Below are 14,093 nucleotides of genomic sequence, written 5' to 3' on the forward strand. Positions count from 1 at the left end.
GGAGAGTCTGACACTGCACACCTGCAATGACTGTACTCGGATATATCATATGGCCAGTTTTTCTACGGTTCGTTGAGAACAAAAGCTCGAGGAGAAGGACTCTAAGTTAATAACGACCACATATAAACCGGTAGCCACCTGGGACGCAACCTAAGAAACAGCTTCCAGTCCTTTGCTGTTCAATATAAAATTACATTATTCTTTACAAAGGGCCAGCCAAATGTTCTCTCATGAAAGGAAGTCCCGTAATTCAATGTTACGGATAGTTGTCTCTATGGATACAGTCCAAAGTCATCTTCTTTGGCCCTGTGGACAATGTCTATGGTTAGCAAGCCAATATGGGGAGTCTAGATGACACTCATTTCTACGTCTGAATGTCGGTGGCTGAGCAGGTTAAACATATGCTGCGTTACCTATTGTCTCACTTAAAATGTCGTTGACTGGGACAGAAAAACTAATATTTCATTTTTCTAGCAATTCACTGAGTTTTAAAAAATCCTCTGTGCCAATGTAAATATCCTGAGAAGACATTAAAAACTGCTATAGTACCTCTTCCTAAGGACTGTAACAACTTTCTTCTTTTTTTTTTTTAAAAGAGTTTATTTATTTGACAGGAAGAGACACAGTGAGACAGCGAACACATGCAAGGGGAGTGGGCGAGGGAGAAGCAGTGCTGAACAGGGAGCCCGATGTGGGGCTCAATCCTAGGACTCTGGGATCATGACCCGAGTTGAAGGCAGATGCTTAAGGGCTGAGCCACCCAGGTGCCCCTGTAACAACTTCCTTATTTAAACTTGCAGTCATGATCAGCTAAACCAGAGGACAGAAAAATCACAAAATGCTGTGTGGCCTGCCAGAACCAGAACTCTAGTTCTTAAATTTTCACGCTTCTAGAATCCTTTTGATCTTTGATACATAAATCTTTTGTGGTCCTACTGATCTTATTGGTATCCCTGATAAACATTTCATTTCTTCTTTTTTTAAATGAATTTTTTTATTTTAAAGAGAGTGGGAGAGAGTGCATGCGCATATGTGCTCGAGCCCCAAATATTTCTTTAAATTTTGTCAATTTTGTCTCTGTGCCATAGACTAGAGCTTGGTCTTTTTCATCAAGAGTAGTAAGTAATGAAAATTCAAGAGCAGAAAGTGAAAAGTTTAAAGAATCCCACTTTCACAGATCACAATAGGAAGATAGTGATTTAAAAATTTGCCAGTTTAGGGGCACCCGGGTGGCTCAGTCAGTTAAGCATCTGCCTTTGGCTCAGGTCATGATCCCAGTGTCCTGGGATCGATCCCACACTGAGTTACCTGATCAGTGGGGCAGTCTGCTTCTTCCTCTCCCTCTGCCTGCTACTCCCCTTGCTTGTGCTCTGTTAAATAAATAAAATCTTAAAAATTTTTTTTGCAAGTTTGGGGGCCCCTGGTGGCTCAGTTGGTTGAGCCCAACTCTTGATTTCAGCTGTAGTCATGATCTCAGTATTGTAGGATGGAGCCCTGAGTCAGGCTTTACACTTAGCGGGGAAGTCTGCTTGAGGATTCTTTCTCCACCCCTCCCCACCCCTTCCCCTGCTCTCTCTCTCTCTCTCTAAAATAAAGAAATAAATCTTTTAAAAAGTTTGCATGTTCAGTGAACAATACTAGTGTCTTTAATTTTAATTTTAATTTTAATTAGTGTAGCAAGTCAAAAATGAAAAGTAAAGTAAAGTAATCTGGACAAAGGCAATTCACATAAATACGACAAAGTACCTATAAAACCCCGTTCCTTTTAGATCCTAATGGGAGCCTTCAGAATGAAGTGAGGCTCACTTTCAACCTTTTGGTTTGTAACCCCACGAAACAGTTTTTGAATGACATCAGAGCAGTTACCTGTGAAATCCTAAGTACAAGGTGTACTCGGTTAGGACAAGGTTCTCTGTCACAAGGTTGTAGTTCTGGGGGAACTTTGGCTCCTGCATAGCTGGGATCAAACAAGTCTCTTTGTCCAAACCTCAAAGAAGGTAAAAGGAACAGTAAATGACTCGCCACAGACTTCTGTCCTGGGTATCCAGTGTCCCCTTATTCTAGCTTAACTTCCATACTGCTACAATGAGAGGTTTTTTTTTTTTTTTTTTTTTTTTAGTAATTTCTTTTTAAAAACAAATGTAGGAAACACTGCCGATATTGCCAAGTGATAACAGTGGATCATCTCTATCTATTTGCGATTTTCCAGATTTATTTCCTGTTGACTATGTATTGCTTTTAGGATTAGAAGAGTCATAAAACAGAGGAAATACACCAAAATCAAGAGGAGTTCTTAATTTTTTTTTTTCAAGAATGAGTCACTTTGAGTGACTTGTTTTCTTCTTTTCACTTCTCTGCACTGAGTTTTCTCCGAACTGGCCGATATTTTTCCTCCCTAGACTCATTTCCTGCCAATTCCCATACTCCTTTCCCACCTAGAGCTCCCATTGAACTTCTCACTATTCTCCAATAAAGCCTTTCACAGCTTTGTATCTTTGTACTTGAAACCCAACACATCTTTTAAGACTCGGCCGCAAAGACTTCCAACTTCTGTAGAATTTATTATTCACTTTCTCCTTTGTGCCCCCATTGTTTAGCCCTATACGTATTATGATTATCTATTAATATATCTGCTTTCTTCTGGAGGCTTCGAGTTGAAAGACAAAACAGTGACTGTGCTTTATTATTTTTAGAAAGAATCAATCAATACCCAAAGGCTGCTAAATTCAGAAAGAAAATCTAACGAAAGCACAATATCTAAAAACTACCATTTTAGACGTCTGTCTTTTTAAAATTTATACTAGCTTTGCTTTTTGCCTTGTTTTGAGAACGAGGCACCTTTGTGAAAACAGACAAAAGTAATGTCTTAGATGTTACACACACACATACACATACGAGCACGCGCGTGTGCACACACCATCTTGAGAAACCCAGTTCCCCCCTACCTCTCATGTGCACATTTTTAATTTTTCGTTCTTCATCATTCAACTCCTTCAGGGCACAGTAAGTGGGGTTAAAGGTGAGGAGCCGAGAGGATCTGGGTTTGCAAAACGGCTGGCATAGCTTCAGGAGAGCAGCACCCAGATTCAGAAAGAAGGCATCCGAGGCATACATTTGGAAGAAGATTTCTGGCATCTGATTGGCCCAAATCTTGGTGCGGCCTGCGTTTGCATGCAAACAGTTTCCAAGCCAGGACAAGATACAGTGTTTGGTTTCTGGAGAGAGCTGGAGTAAGTTCTTCAGCATCTGGTAGATCTTTTCATGGAACTGAGCCATGAACTGTTTAACCAGAAAACACAACCACAGAACATTCCAGTTTCACAATCCTCATATTTGTTTCTCCCAAACCTTAGCCATTGGCAATTTCCAAAAATATCCTAATCCTAATCTTCTCTCACACTCTCCCTTTGCCTTATACCCCAGTTCCAATTAAAAAAAATTTTTTTTCTGGGCATTTATGAGAGATTGATTCCCTGATGAGCTGCCAAACTGCAGATAGCATTTACATAGCTTTCGGGGTCTGTAAATTTTTGTCCGCAAAGGGCCAGATGATAAATATTTTTGGCTTTGCAAGCCATATGCTGACTGTGGCAACTATTCCAACTCTATCACCGTGGCATGAAATCAAGCCATAAACAACATGTGTATGAATGGCCAAGGCTGTGTTCAACAGAACTATTTACCAAAACAGGTGGCAGGTCGGATCTGGCCACTGCAGTGATTTGCCAATTCCTGCCTAAATGGGTCAACCATTTACTGCCTCATGTTGGCCAGACCTCTGCTAGAATTCTCACTAAGAAGCCCAAATGGAGAGGACGAAGGTGGAAGGAAGAAAAGGAAAAAAATTTGGTTTATATGCTGGAGTTCATTGGAAGATTTTAGGAGCCCAGGTTGTAAGAGACAGCTTGGTGTCAACAGCAAGGGCTGAGGGGAAGTGGCTAGGCCCCAGCACAGGGCAAAAAGCAGCAGCAGCTTATTCTTAAACTGTGCACCGGCTTCTCCTCTGCCCTGAGCCTGGGCTGAAAAGAGGACAATTTCTTTAAATGATTACAGTAGAAAGCCAAGCAGACTGATCTGCTTCCCGAAAGAGGCTCAAGCGGCCTTATCTGCATCTGCTTCCCGAGGAAACGCGATTTCACCTAAGATTAGGGGGTTGGGAGACAGTGGTAAACAGTTCCACCTGATGGATGTTGGCCTCTTGCACTTTGATCTCCTGGGGACTGGAACGAGATGGATTCAGGAAGTAGCCATGATTTTCTACTACACCTGGAGTCTTTAATAAGCAGGAGATATTCAGGATTACTCCCAGCAAGGTCTTCTGGTACATCTGCCCATTGCTGGGGTCCTTGGGCTGAATGTACTCTACAAAAACCTAAAGGAGAAAACAAGTCCTACTTATTCGTCTGCATGAGGAGATAAAGGTGGTGGGGTGAGAGGATCTCAAAGAGTTAAGTCCATACAACAACCAATGTATGTTTTTTTAATTCAACAGGTAACATTACAGCATGTTCAGGACAGGGACCCATAAAGTATTAAATCTCCAGTGCAAATGAGTATGTACCACTTTCAAACCTACCTTTGCCATATCCTTCTGCCTAGTGAAATAGAGAAGAATATCCAGATATGCATAAAACAGGATCTGACAGAGCTCTAGATCTTTTATTCGGCCCAATAAAATATCGAACACTGGAATCATGACTTCTGGAAATGTGCGCACTTCCTCATCCAGTATCAAGGCTTCAATGACCTCTTCGAGAAACTCAGTTACATCTTCAAAATCTAACAGACGACAAATGAGAGGAAAAGAAGCTTGTGGCGATTTTTATATACTTTTACACGTAGGCTCTCTACCCTTCTCACACTTCTGATAATTCTACTGGTATTCAACTCCAGAGGTCAAGATATGAGCTCTCTTCCTTAATTTATACTTCTGGAACCATAGTGGCTCTGAGGCTTTCTAATGCAATTAAAGGACTTTTAAATTTGGAAACCAAAATGTAGAAACTCAGAGATCTTGCTTATGTACTCACGGGCTCCTTGGATGGCTTCCAACATCAAATCTACCAGCTGCTCATGAATGTTCTGGTCAACATAGATCTCTGGGGTGAGGAGGACTGTTCGGGTATTGGACACGGTAAGGTTCCTGCACTGCACTGCAAAGGGGAGCAAGTTCTCTGGAACTTTGGTAATCTGGAAATAGAATGAAGGAGAGAGGGGAGAGTCTAGCTCTATGACCTGAACAAGGGTGACCACAGCAAATAGAATGAAAAAGACAATGTACCCCAGAACAGTACTGCTGTCCTGTGGGTGCTTGAAAATTCGTATGAGTTCATTCTTCGGTGTTAAGAATCACGCACCTGCTCGAATTCTTATCCTGAAGGGACCAAGCTTAGCTCCCTCTGTTATTTACAGCTCAGTGGAAAGGAGTCTATCACACCTTTTCTCCCCCCACCCCTGACCTTTTTTAAGAGTATACAAACGAAAATTTTTGACAACACATAGTGCCTCTTATTTCTAGTTCCCGATATATTATGATGAATATAAATGGATATAAAAGACACTCATCCAACTCTCTGGCTTCCATGTTAAAGTCAAACCCAAGAGTACCACACAGTTCTCAATGGGAAATATTCCTTACCTCTTCCTTAGCTCTTTGGAAGCAGGAATAAAGGTAACAAAAAATGTGCCTCTCCCCTGCATCTCGATCAGCAGAGAGATTCAACGTCGTAGAAGAAGTCATGTTGATCAAGTGGTTGCCCGGGTCCTGAAGTAGCAAGCGAGCGAAGACCGCCTTCAAGAAAAGCAAACAAATGAGACACTAAACCGCTGCAAAGTTAATCTCGGGACATCAAGATGTAGGTCATTTTGACACAGGTTACTGTGGGAGTCACAGGATGTAGAGTGAAGGGGGAATGTAAGTTCTGCCCTTACACTTTAGAAAATACTAGGTATATAAACGTAACTCTATGTGTTGATCCTTGAACTATATGGGTTTGACATGGATATTTTTTCAATAAATACACAACAGCACTGTAAATGCATTTTCTCTTGCTTCTGATTTTCTTTGTAACATTTTCTTTTCCCTAGCTGACTTTATTGTTTCTTATCCACAAGGCTTCCTGGCAACAGTACGCTATTAGTTGAAGTCTTTGGAGAGTCAGAAGTTATGTGCGGATTTACGACGGCCCCTAACCCCCATGCTGCTCAAGGCTCACCTGTACAGTTCTCCCAAACAGAGTTCAAGCATCTAGTACAGCCTTAGCATACAGTAAGTATTAAAACAGTATTTGCTGAATGGTGTGGAGAATCAGCGATTGAACTTATACATGAAGTTTACTCTGCGTGACTGCTGGCCTTACTCAGACTTATATAAAGATATAAAGATAGTTTAAAGAAATAAAGTTAAACTACAAGTTGTCAAGTGTCTGTCCTACTAAAGTCTTATTCCTTTAATGTTCATCAGGCACTTATAAGGTAAAACACACTGTTTTGATTTTGGGAAAGATATAAAGACATGGGCCTTGCCCTCGAGAACTAAAGGGTCTGACAGGGGAGATAAAACAGGTACATAAAAAAGGCCACGACATGTGACAGAGATAACTGCCATCTGAGAGGCACAGATAGGTCACTCCAGGAATTCAGATATGTGGCCATGGTAAATGAGAAGATCCCCAAAGAGGAACACCACAGACAATGTCAAGAGATAGAGTTACGTAAGCCAAGTCGCAGCTGGAGAAATACGAGCAGGGCTCAACTGCTTGGCTAGTCTGTGCTGAAGGCACTCTTGAAAGGAACATCAGAAATGGTACCTGCTCCACATTATTCATATCAAGCCAGTCTTGATCTTCCAGGTCTACTGCCATTTCTTCCAAATACACACAACGGCTGGGGATGCCATTCCCACTTTTCAAGCTGGGGTCACCTGGGAAATGATTTTAATCTGGCAGGTTAAGGATAATGCTTCTGTCTTACACAGACAACCGATCTCGACAGCATTTCTCTTGAACCATGTCTGACTCGGGTAGTATCAGGATAATCTTGACACACAAAGCAGTATCTAAAGACTTAAGGTTTTTTTTTTTAAATATTTTATTTGTTTATTTGACAGACAGAGATCACAAGCAGGCAGAGAGGCAGGCAGAGAGAGAGGGGGAAACAGGCTCTCTGCTGAGCAGAGCGCCCGATGCGGGGCTCGATCCCAGGACCCCGAGATCATGACCTGATCCGAAGGGAGAGGCTTTAACCCACTGAGCCACCCAGGCGCCCCAAGACTTAAGGTTTTTCAAAGAGTCAAAGAGCATGTCAGGTTTTGTTATAAACCTAACATCATGAATCCCAGACATCAGCATCTACTTTGGGGTTTAACCACAGATAGGACATAGAGGGAAAATGTGGCCTGACACCTCGTCGGGCTTCCGCCTAAATGTTTAGGTCACCTCTGAGAAGAAAAAGGATTTGGCTACCACTCGCATTTCCCTTTTAAGGTGGTAAAGGCAAGGAGCTATATGGTCCAGTCTGTACCAAAATGGTAATGAAAGCTGTATCTGTGTCTAAATACTATTTTTAGGTCACATCCACAGGGAGTACAGAGGGTTTGTTTAACCATTAGATACAATAAGTTTCTAAGAGCAAGTTCCTCGCCCAAGCAGGAAGGGAAGAGTAATGAACAGACCGGCTCCAGGTCTGTAACTCACTGTTGTCCAGAGTAATGAGGAAGATCCTTTGGATCATGTGATTGATGTTGAGTTGTTCACATATTTCCTGCTGTGAACGGAAGGAGCGGCTGATCTCAGCCACAGAGTAATCAAATTCATCCAGGCTTTCTGACACACTATTATCCGAGTCGTCTGGGCTAGCTGGGAGTTCATCTGCCAGAAAATGTAAGCCATTAACAGTTAAACTCCTCTCTTAAGAGAACCAAGTATACTATCAAACATGTTTCTCTTGATGTTATCAAGAGAAAGATAATTCTGGATGGGAAACAAGTTAATTATCTAATTAGAGATCATCGCAAGTCAGGCAACATCTTTTTTAAAAAACTGAGGTGTAACATTTAAAAAATGACGTATAACATTCTTAATAGGTTCAGGTATACAACACAATGATTTGCTATTTGTATATATTGCAAAATGGTCAACACAATAGTTCTAGGTAACATCTGTCACCATAGTTATAAATATTGTTTTCTCTTGTGAAGAGTAAGATCTACTCTCTTAGTAACTTTCAAATATGCAATATACTATTACTCACTACAGTCACATGCTATTCATTATATCCCTATGGCTTATTTTATAACTGAAGTCTGATCCTTTTGATCCCTGTATCTACCTCACCCGGGCAACCACCAATCTGTTCTCTGTATCTATGAGCTTTCTTTCTCTCTTTTTTAGATATCACCTATAACTGAGAACATGTGTCTGTTTGTATTTGTCTTTTTCTATCTGACTGGTTTCATTTCACACAGGTCCATCCATGTTTTGCAAATGGCAGTAATATTCCATTGTGTGTGTGGTATGTGCGTGTGTGTGTGTATCGTATTTTACTCATTCATTCATCCATCAACAGACACAGGTTGTTTCCATGTCTTGGCTATTATAAACAATGCTGCAACAAACACAGGGGTGCACAGATCTTTTCAAGTTAGTGTTTTTGTTTTCTTTGTGTAAATACCCAAAAGTAGAATGTTGGATTATATGGGAGTTCTATTTTTAATTTTTTGAAATATCTCTACAATGTTTACTCTAGTGGCTGCACCATTTTATATTCTCACCAACAGTGCACCGGGGGGGTTCCCTTTCTCCACATTCTCAATGACACTTGTTATTTCTTGTCTTTTTGATAGTATCCATTCTAATAGGTATGAGGTGATGGTTTTGATTTGCATTTCTTTGATGATGAGTGACGCTGAGCACCTTTTCATGTACCTGTTCGTCAGCTATATGTCTTCTTTGGAAAAAATGTCTATAGAGATCCTTTGCTCATTTTTAAACTGGATTATTTGTGTGTTTTTTCTTTTCTTCTATTGAGAGTTATATTCGGTAACATTTTAAGTACAGGATTTTGAAATCCCTGGCTGTAAATCCCACATTTTACAAATCAAAAATTTTATCCTCCTACTCCATTTTATTTTTTCACTCCATATTACCAAAAATAGCAACACTGCGTTCCCTACAGAATCTTAGTGAACAGAGAATTACCTTCAATAGATCAATATGCCTTTATTTTAAATATACGGCTTTTTCCCCCTCTGATTTTAAAGAACACATATATTTGAATAATTCCAAACTGTATAGGAAAACACAATATAAAAAGTCTCCTCAGGGGGTGCCTGGGTGGCTCAGTGGGTTAAAGCCTCTGCCTTCGGCTCAGGTCATGATTTCAGGATCCTGGGATCGAGCCCCGCATCGGGCTCTCTGCTCAGCAGGGAGCCTGCTTCCTCCTCTCTCTGCCTGCCTCTCTGCCTACCTGTGATCTCTCTCTGTAAAATAAATAAGTAAAATCTTAAAAAAAAAAAAAGTCTCCTCTGAACCAATTCCCTATGGATAACTATGTAAGTTAGCCAAGTGTTTCAGACTTTTGTCCCCCCTTATTCTGGTGCGAATGTTTATTGCTAGGGTCTTCAGTTTAAAAAAAGGGGGGGAATCATATTATATATACTGCTTTTCAGCTTGCTTTATAAACTTAATCAGCACCAGGGTGCCTGGGTGGCTCAGTGGGTTAAAGACTCTACCTTCGGCTCAGGTCTTGATCCCAGGGTCCTGAGATAGAGCCCCACATCGGGCTCTCTGCTCAGCAGGGTGCCTGCTTCCCTTCCTCTCTCTCTACCAGCCTCTCTGCCTATTTGTGATCTCTATCAAATAAATAAATAAAATCTTTTAAAAAAATAAAATAAACTTAATCAGCACCAACATCCTTCCCTGCTAGGTCATTTATAGGCCTACCTCATTCTGTGTAATGGCTGCACTGTATTGCATTGTATGCACACACTCTGACTTGTGTAGCTACTTCTCAATTGATGAACATTGGGGCTGTTTCCAATTTTTCATGATTTCGAACACTACTGCACCGAATAGAACTCTGTTTTGTACGCCTGTGTGAATATCTCTGTAAGGTAAATTCGTAGAAGCAGAACTGCTGAGTTAAAGAGTTTGCACATTTAAAAGTTAACATTATTACCAAATCATCCTCCGAAAGACTGCTCTCATTACAAACCCCTCAGCAGTCTGAGAGAGCACTTGCTCAAATCCTCACAAATTTCATAAGTAAACATCTTCCCGTGTTACTGGGCGGGGCTCCAATTGTTAGTGAGACTGGATTTTTAAAGTCATTTGATTGTTGCATATAAACTGCTTATCCGAATCCTTCCCCCTCTAATTTGTTACTACTTCTTTTATTGATTGGATCTCTTTACTTCTGTAAAAAGCACCTTGCCTTAGGAGACCGTAGGAGGAAAAGGGGAGTGAGTAATAGGAATTATAAGGAAATGGGAAAATATGATTTATGAGTAGGTGGCTGAGGGAAATTTTGCTACACAGATGCTTAGTTCCTATCACTCTCGGGGTTCAGAGGAGAACTTAACCATATAGGAGTAATGTGACAGAATGTTTGTCCTTCTGGCTGTCAGCAGACAGAGCTGCCTCTCGGAATGGACCTATGCTGAAGGAGTACAAGCACGGTGCTGTTCACCAAAATCCACGTGGCGTGTCCATCTGCTTCTCTCTACTGACAGTGATTATTCTGAAAGGCCAGGTAAAACACTCAGAGGTTAAGAGTTGCTTTAGTATGGTGAGTTTAGTCACTGTGAAGCTCACCACAGGAGGCCAAAGGTTTTGGCAGAGTTCTAACTGCTGGTGGAAAACAGGTTAGACCTGGCGTCATGCTAAACTCAGTGTAAACAAACTAAAATGAGGAGAAGCCAAAATAGTAACAGGAACGCATGTACCTGATTTGTCCCCCGGCTCGGTGCCTGCAACGCTCCCAACTCTAACCAGCCTGAAGTCTGCTGACAGCCAGAAGGACAAGCATCTGTCACTCTACTCCTATCCGATTAAGTTCCCTGCTGAACCCTGAAAGCCATTGGTGCTAAGAACCTTTGTGGCAAAATTTCCCCCAATCACATACTCATAAATTTTGTTTCCCCATTTTCTTGTATTCCTACTCCCCATGCCCCCTTTCCTCCCACAATCTCTTAATGCAAGAATCTGGAAGAGATTTCAGACGGGAGACCCAGAGCTGCCTCCTTCTATCATGGTAGAAAGTCAACGTTACATATACTCCCCCCTTGCTTCATCATCATCTGTCCACTACTCATTTGTCTTGCCCTTACCTCCTTTTTATTCAGTCCTGAACAAGGAGCAAGGCTACGACTTAGCTACATATACCAGTACTTATGAAATAAACAAAATAAAGGGAAAATACAAACATTTCTCCTTTCCAAAAAATACTATTATTCTCTTCAGAGGGAGAAAGGGAGCAATTTCTGGCTTGAAATTGCTCCAAAGACTAATAAATTTGAAATTGCTCCAAAGACTAATAAATTTGAGAAACACCATACTAATTCCTCTAGGCTATATGTCTTCTCACAGGAGGAAGTTAGACCCGATCTTAATTTTGCTCCTAAATGAGGAAACCCATTTTTCTGACTAGTGAGATATTATTGATTTCTTTTTTCACATTAAGGCAAAGCATCAGATTTTCTTTCCCTTTTTAATTTTTTTAAAAATATTTTATTAACATACAATGATGTATTATTAGCCACAGGGGTACAGGTCTGTGAATCATCAGGCTTACACACTCAGCATAGCACATACCCTCCCCAATGTCCATACCCCCCTCTCCCCAGCAACCCTCAGTTTGTTTTGTGAGATTAAGAGTCTCTTAAAGTTTGTCTTCCTCCCGAAGAATCAGATTACCTTAGAAAGCTGTTCTAACAGCATTATGCCATGAAAGGGGCCATTCTATGGAATAGAAGAGGTATTTTGCTTGGGATCAACTCTGAAGCACCAAGCTTCAGAACAAATTTCATTTACTTGTCTACCAAAAAGCCAAAAAGCTTTTTAATTCTTCCTTTTATACATCTGCTTTCTACACCTATGGCTACAACCTCAGCTTCCTATGTTAAAAAGATTTATTGAAATGAGCTTTTGCTAGGTGATTTTTAAAATAAACAGCTCGACAGCACTGGGATCACAACTAGCATCTGTTACTATGGAACCACCTGTTATCTGGTCTCTCCTTATGCAGCTGGGAGGGGGGCGGCGGCGGGGGGAAGGACCCGAAAACGAAACAAAGAAGAAAAATGAACAAAACCCCCAATTTATGCCCTAAATGAACAAAAAACCAGACCTGTGCCCCCAGGTCGATTCCAATTGCAATTACGGACCCTAAGACTTCACTTGGGAAGACCCCAATCTAGGTCATCTCCGCTGCTACTGGCTCCCCTACTTACCAGACTGCTGCTTCAGCTGCTCTTTTTGGATTGCCGCAAACTGCTTGGCATCAGCCAGGGAGCCAAAAAGAGCAGCAAAGGGGTTACTTGAGATGTTGTTGTTATTCTCCTGGTCTGTCATTTCACTTTAAAGTATCCTCCATGCAGACCTAGGGGGAGGGGCTGCAAAGAGGACAGGTATCAGACACGGAGGGGCGGATACCTTGACAGCTGGGATTATACCTACAGTTGGTTCCTTCCCCATTTCGAGAACACAACGCAGGTAAAAAGGCTCTGCATAAGACCTTCCAATTCCTGTTCCAACATTCAAGGCATTTTTGGCAAAATGGTTACAAACCCAACTGGATAAGTTGGCTTGATTTGGGGGTGGCTAAAACCAAAAAGCTTTAAAAACGTTCAAGCTGGACGGGGATCTGGGTGGCTCAGTGGGTTAAAGCCTCTGCCTTCGGCTCAGGTCATGATACCAGGGTCCTGGGATCGAGCCCCGCATTGGGCTCTCTGCTCTACAGGGAGCCTGCTTCCTCCTCTCTCTCTGCCTGCCTCTCTGCCTACTTGTAATCTCTGTCTGCCAAATAAATAAATAAAATCTTTAAAAAAAAAAAAGTTCAAGCTGGAATGCATTTATCTGTTGACACGTTTCTATTTGCCATACCTTTAAAAAACAGGCTAACCAGAAAGAATTACTGCAGTCAACGAGGAAACTCATCTACTCACTGTAACAACAATGTGGCACTGACTAAAAAATAAAAGAATAATAGCTACACATTTCTTGTAAGTCTTTAGGGCGGCTGACTAGCTCTCATGCACCATGAATGTAAGATGGCGCTTGCTCAGGCTTCTAGGACTTAATACTGCAGCCAGGAATTAAACTAACTGTAAGCCTACATCAGACATGGAACAGCAAATCAGGACAGGAACCTATTCAGCAGCGTGTTGTGGGTTTTAAATATGTATTAGGCAATTTATCTCTACTCCGAGGCTTGTAACAATTGAGATTTCTTCCACTAAAAACCAAATGGTCTTTACTTAATTCTAGATTTAATTTCTACTACTAATCTGAGTTTTTATAATACTGCCGACACACACAAATTCCTTTTTTAATTTAATTAAAAAAATTTTTCAAGATTTTATTTATTTATTTGACAGAGAGAGATCACAAGTAGGCAGAGAGAGGAGGAGGAGGAAGCAGGCTCCCTGCCAAGCAGAGAGCCCGATGCGGGACTCGATCCTAGGACCCTGAGATCATGACCTGAGCTGAAGGCAGAGGCTTAACCCACTGAGCCACCCAGGCACCCCAAATTCCTTTTTTTAAAAAAAAGATTTATTTATTTATTTATTTGACAGACAGAGATCAGAAGTAGGCAGAGAAGCAGGCAGAGAGAGAGGAAGAAGCAGGCTCCCTGCTGAGCAGAGAGCCAGATGCGGGACTTGATCCCAGGACACTGGGATCATGACCTGAGCTGAAGGCAGAGGCTTAACCCACTGAGCCACCCAGATGCCCCCAAAATTCCTTTTTTTTTAAAAATTTATTTTATTTTTTCCGTGTTCCAAGATTCATTGTTCGCACACAAATTCCTAATGTGTAACACGAGACAGGTATCTACCTCAAAGGTATTTAGTGGAGCTGACCGAGCCTGCATTTGCA

At 41.4% G+C, this 14,093-nt stretch overlaps 1 protein-coding gene across 1 annotated transcript in view; it reads right to left on the reverse strand.

The window, feature by feature from the left end:
- UBE4A (ubiquitination factor E4A) overlaps window positions 1-14,093 on the reverse strand; it is a 41,051-nt gene that overhangs the window by 22,050 nt on the left and 4,908 nt on the right. Inside the window, exons 2-10 of the mRNA XM_046015189.1 lie at window positions 12,449-12,610; window positions 7,695-7,868; window positions 6,810-6,922; window positions 5,639-5,791; window positions 5,031-5,190; window positions 4,577-4,779; window positions 4,181-4,372; window positions 2,946-3,279; window positions 1,867-1,987 (exon numbers count right to left, since the gene is read on the reverse strand). Of these exons, the coding sequence (XP_045871145.1) occupies window positions 1,867-1,987; window positions 2,946-3,279; window positions 4,181-4,372; window positions 4,577-4,779; window positions 5,031-5,190; window positions 5,639-5,791; window positions 6,810-6,922; window positions 7,695-7,868; window positions 12,449-12,569 (1,571 nt within the window). The 5' untranslated portion in view covers window positions 12,570-12,610. The remainder of the gene's footprint in view (window positions 1-1,866; window positions 1,988-2,945; window positions 3,280-4,180; window positions 4,373-4,576; window positions 4,780-5,030; window positions 5,191-5,638; window positions 5,792-6,809; window positions 6,923-7,694; window positions 7,869-12,448; window positions 12,611-14,093) is intronic.

The sequence above is a fragment of the Meles meles genome, chromosome 8 (genome assembly GCF_922984935.1).
Source record: "Meles meles chromosome 8, mMelMel3.1 paternal haplotype, whole genome shotgun sequence".
Taxonomy (NCBI): Eukaryota; Metazoa; Chordata; class Mammalia; order Carnivora; family Mustelidae; genus Meles; species Meles meles.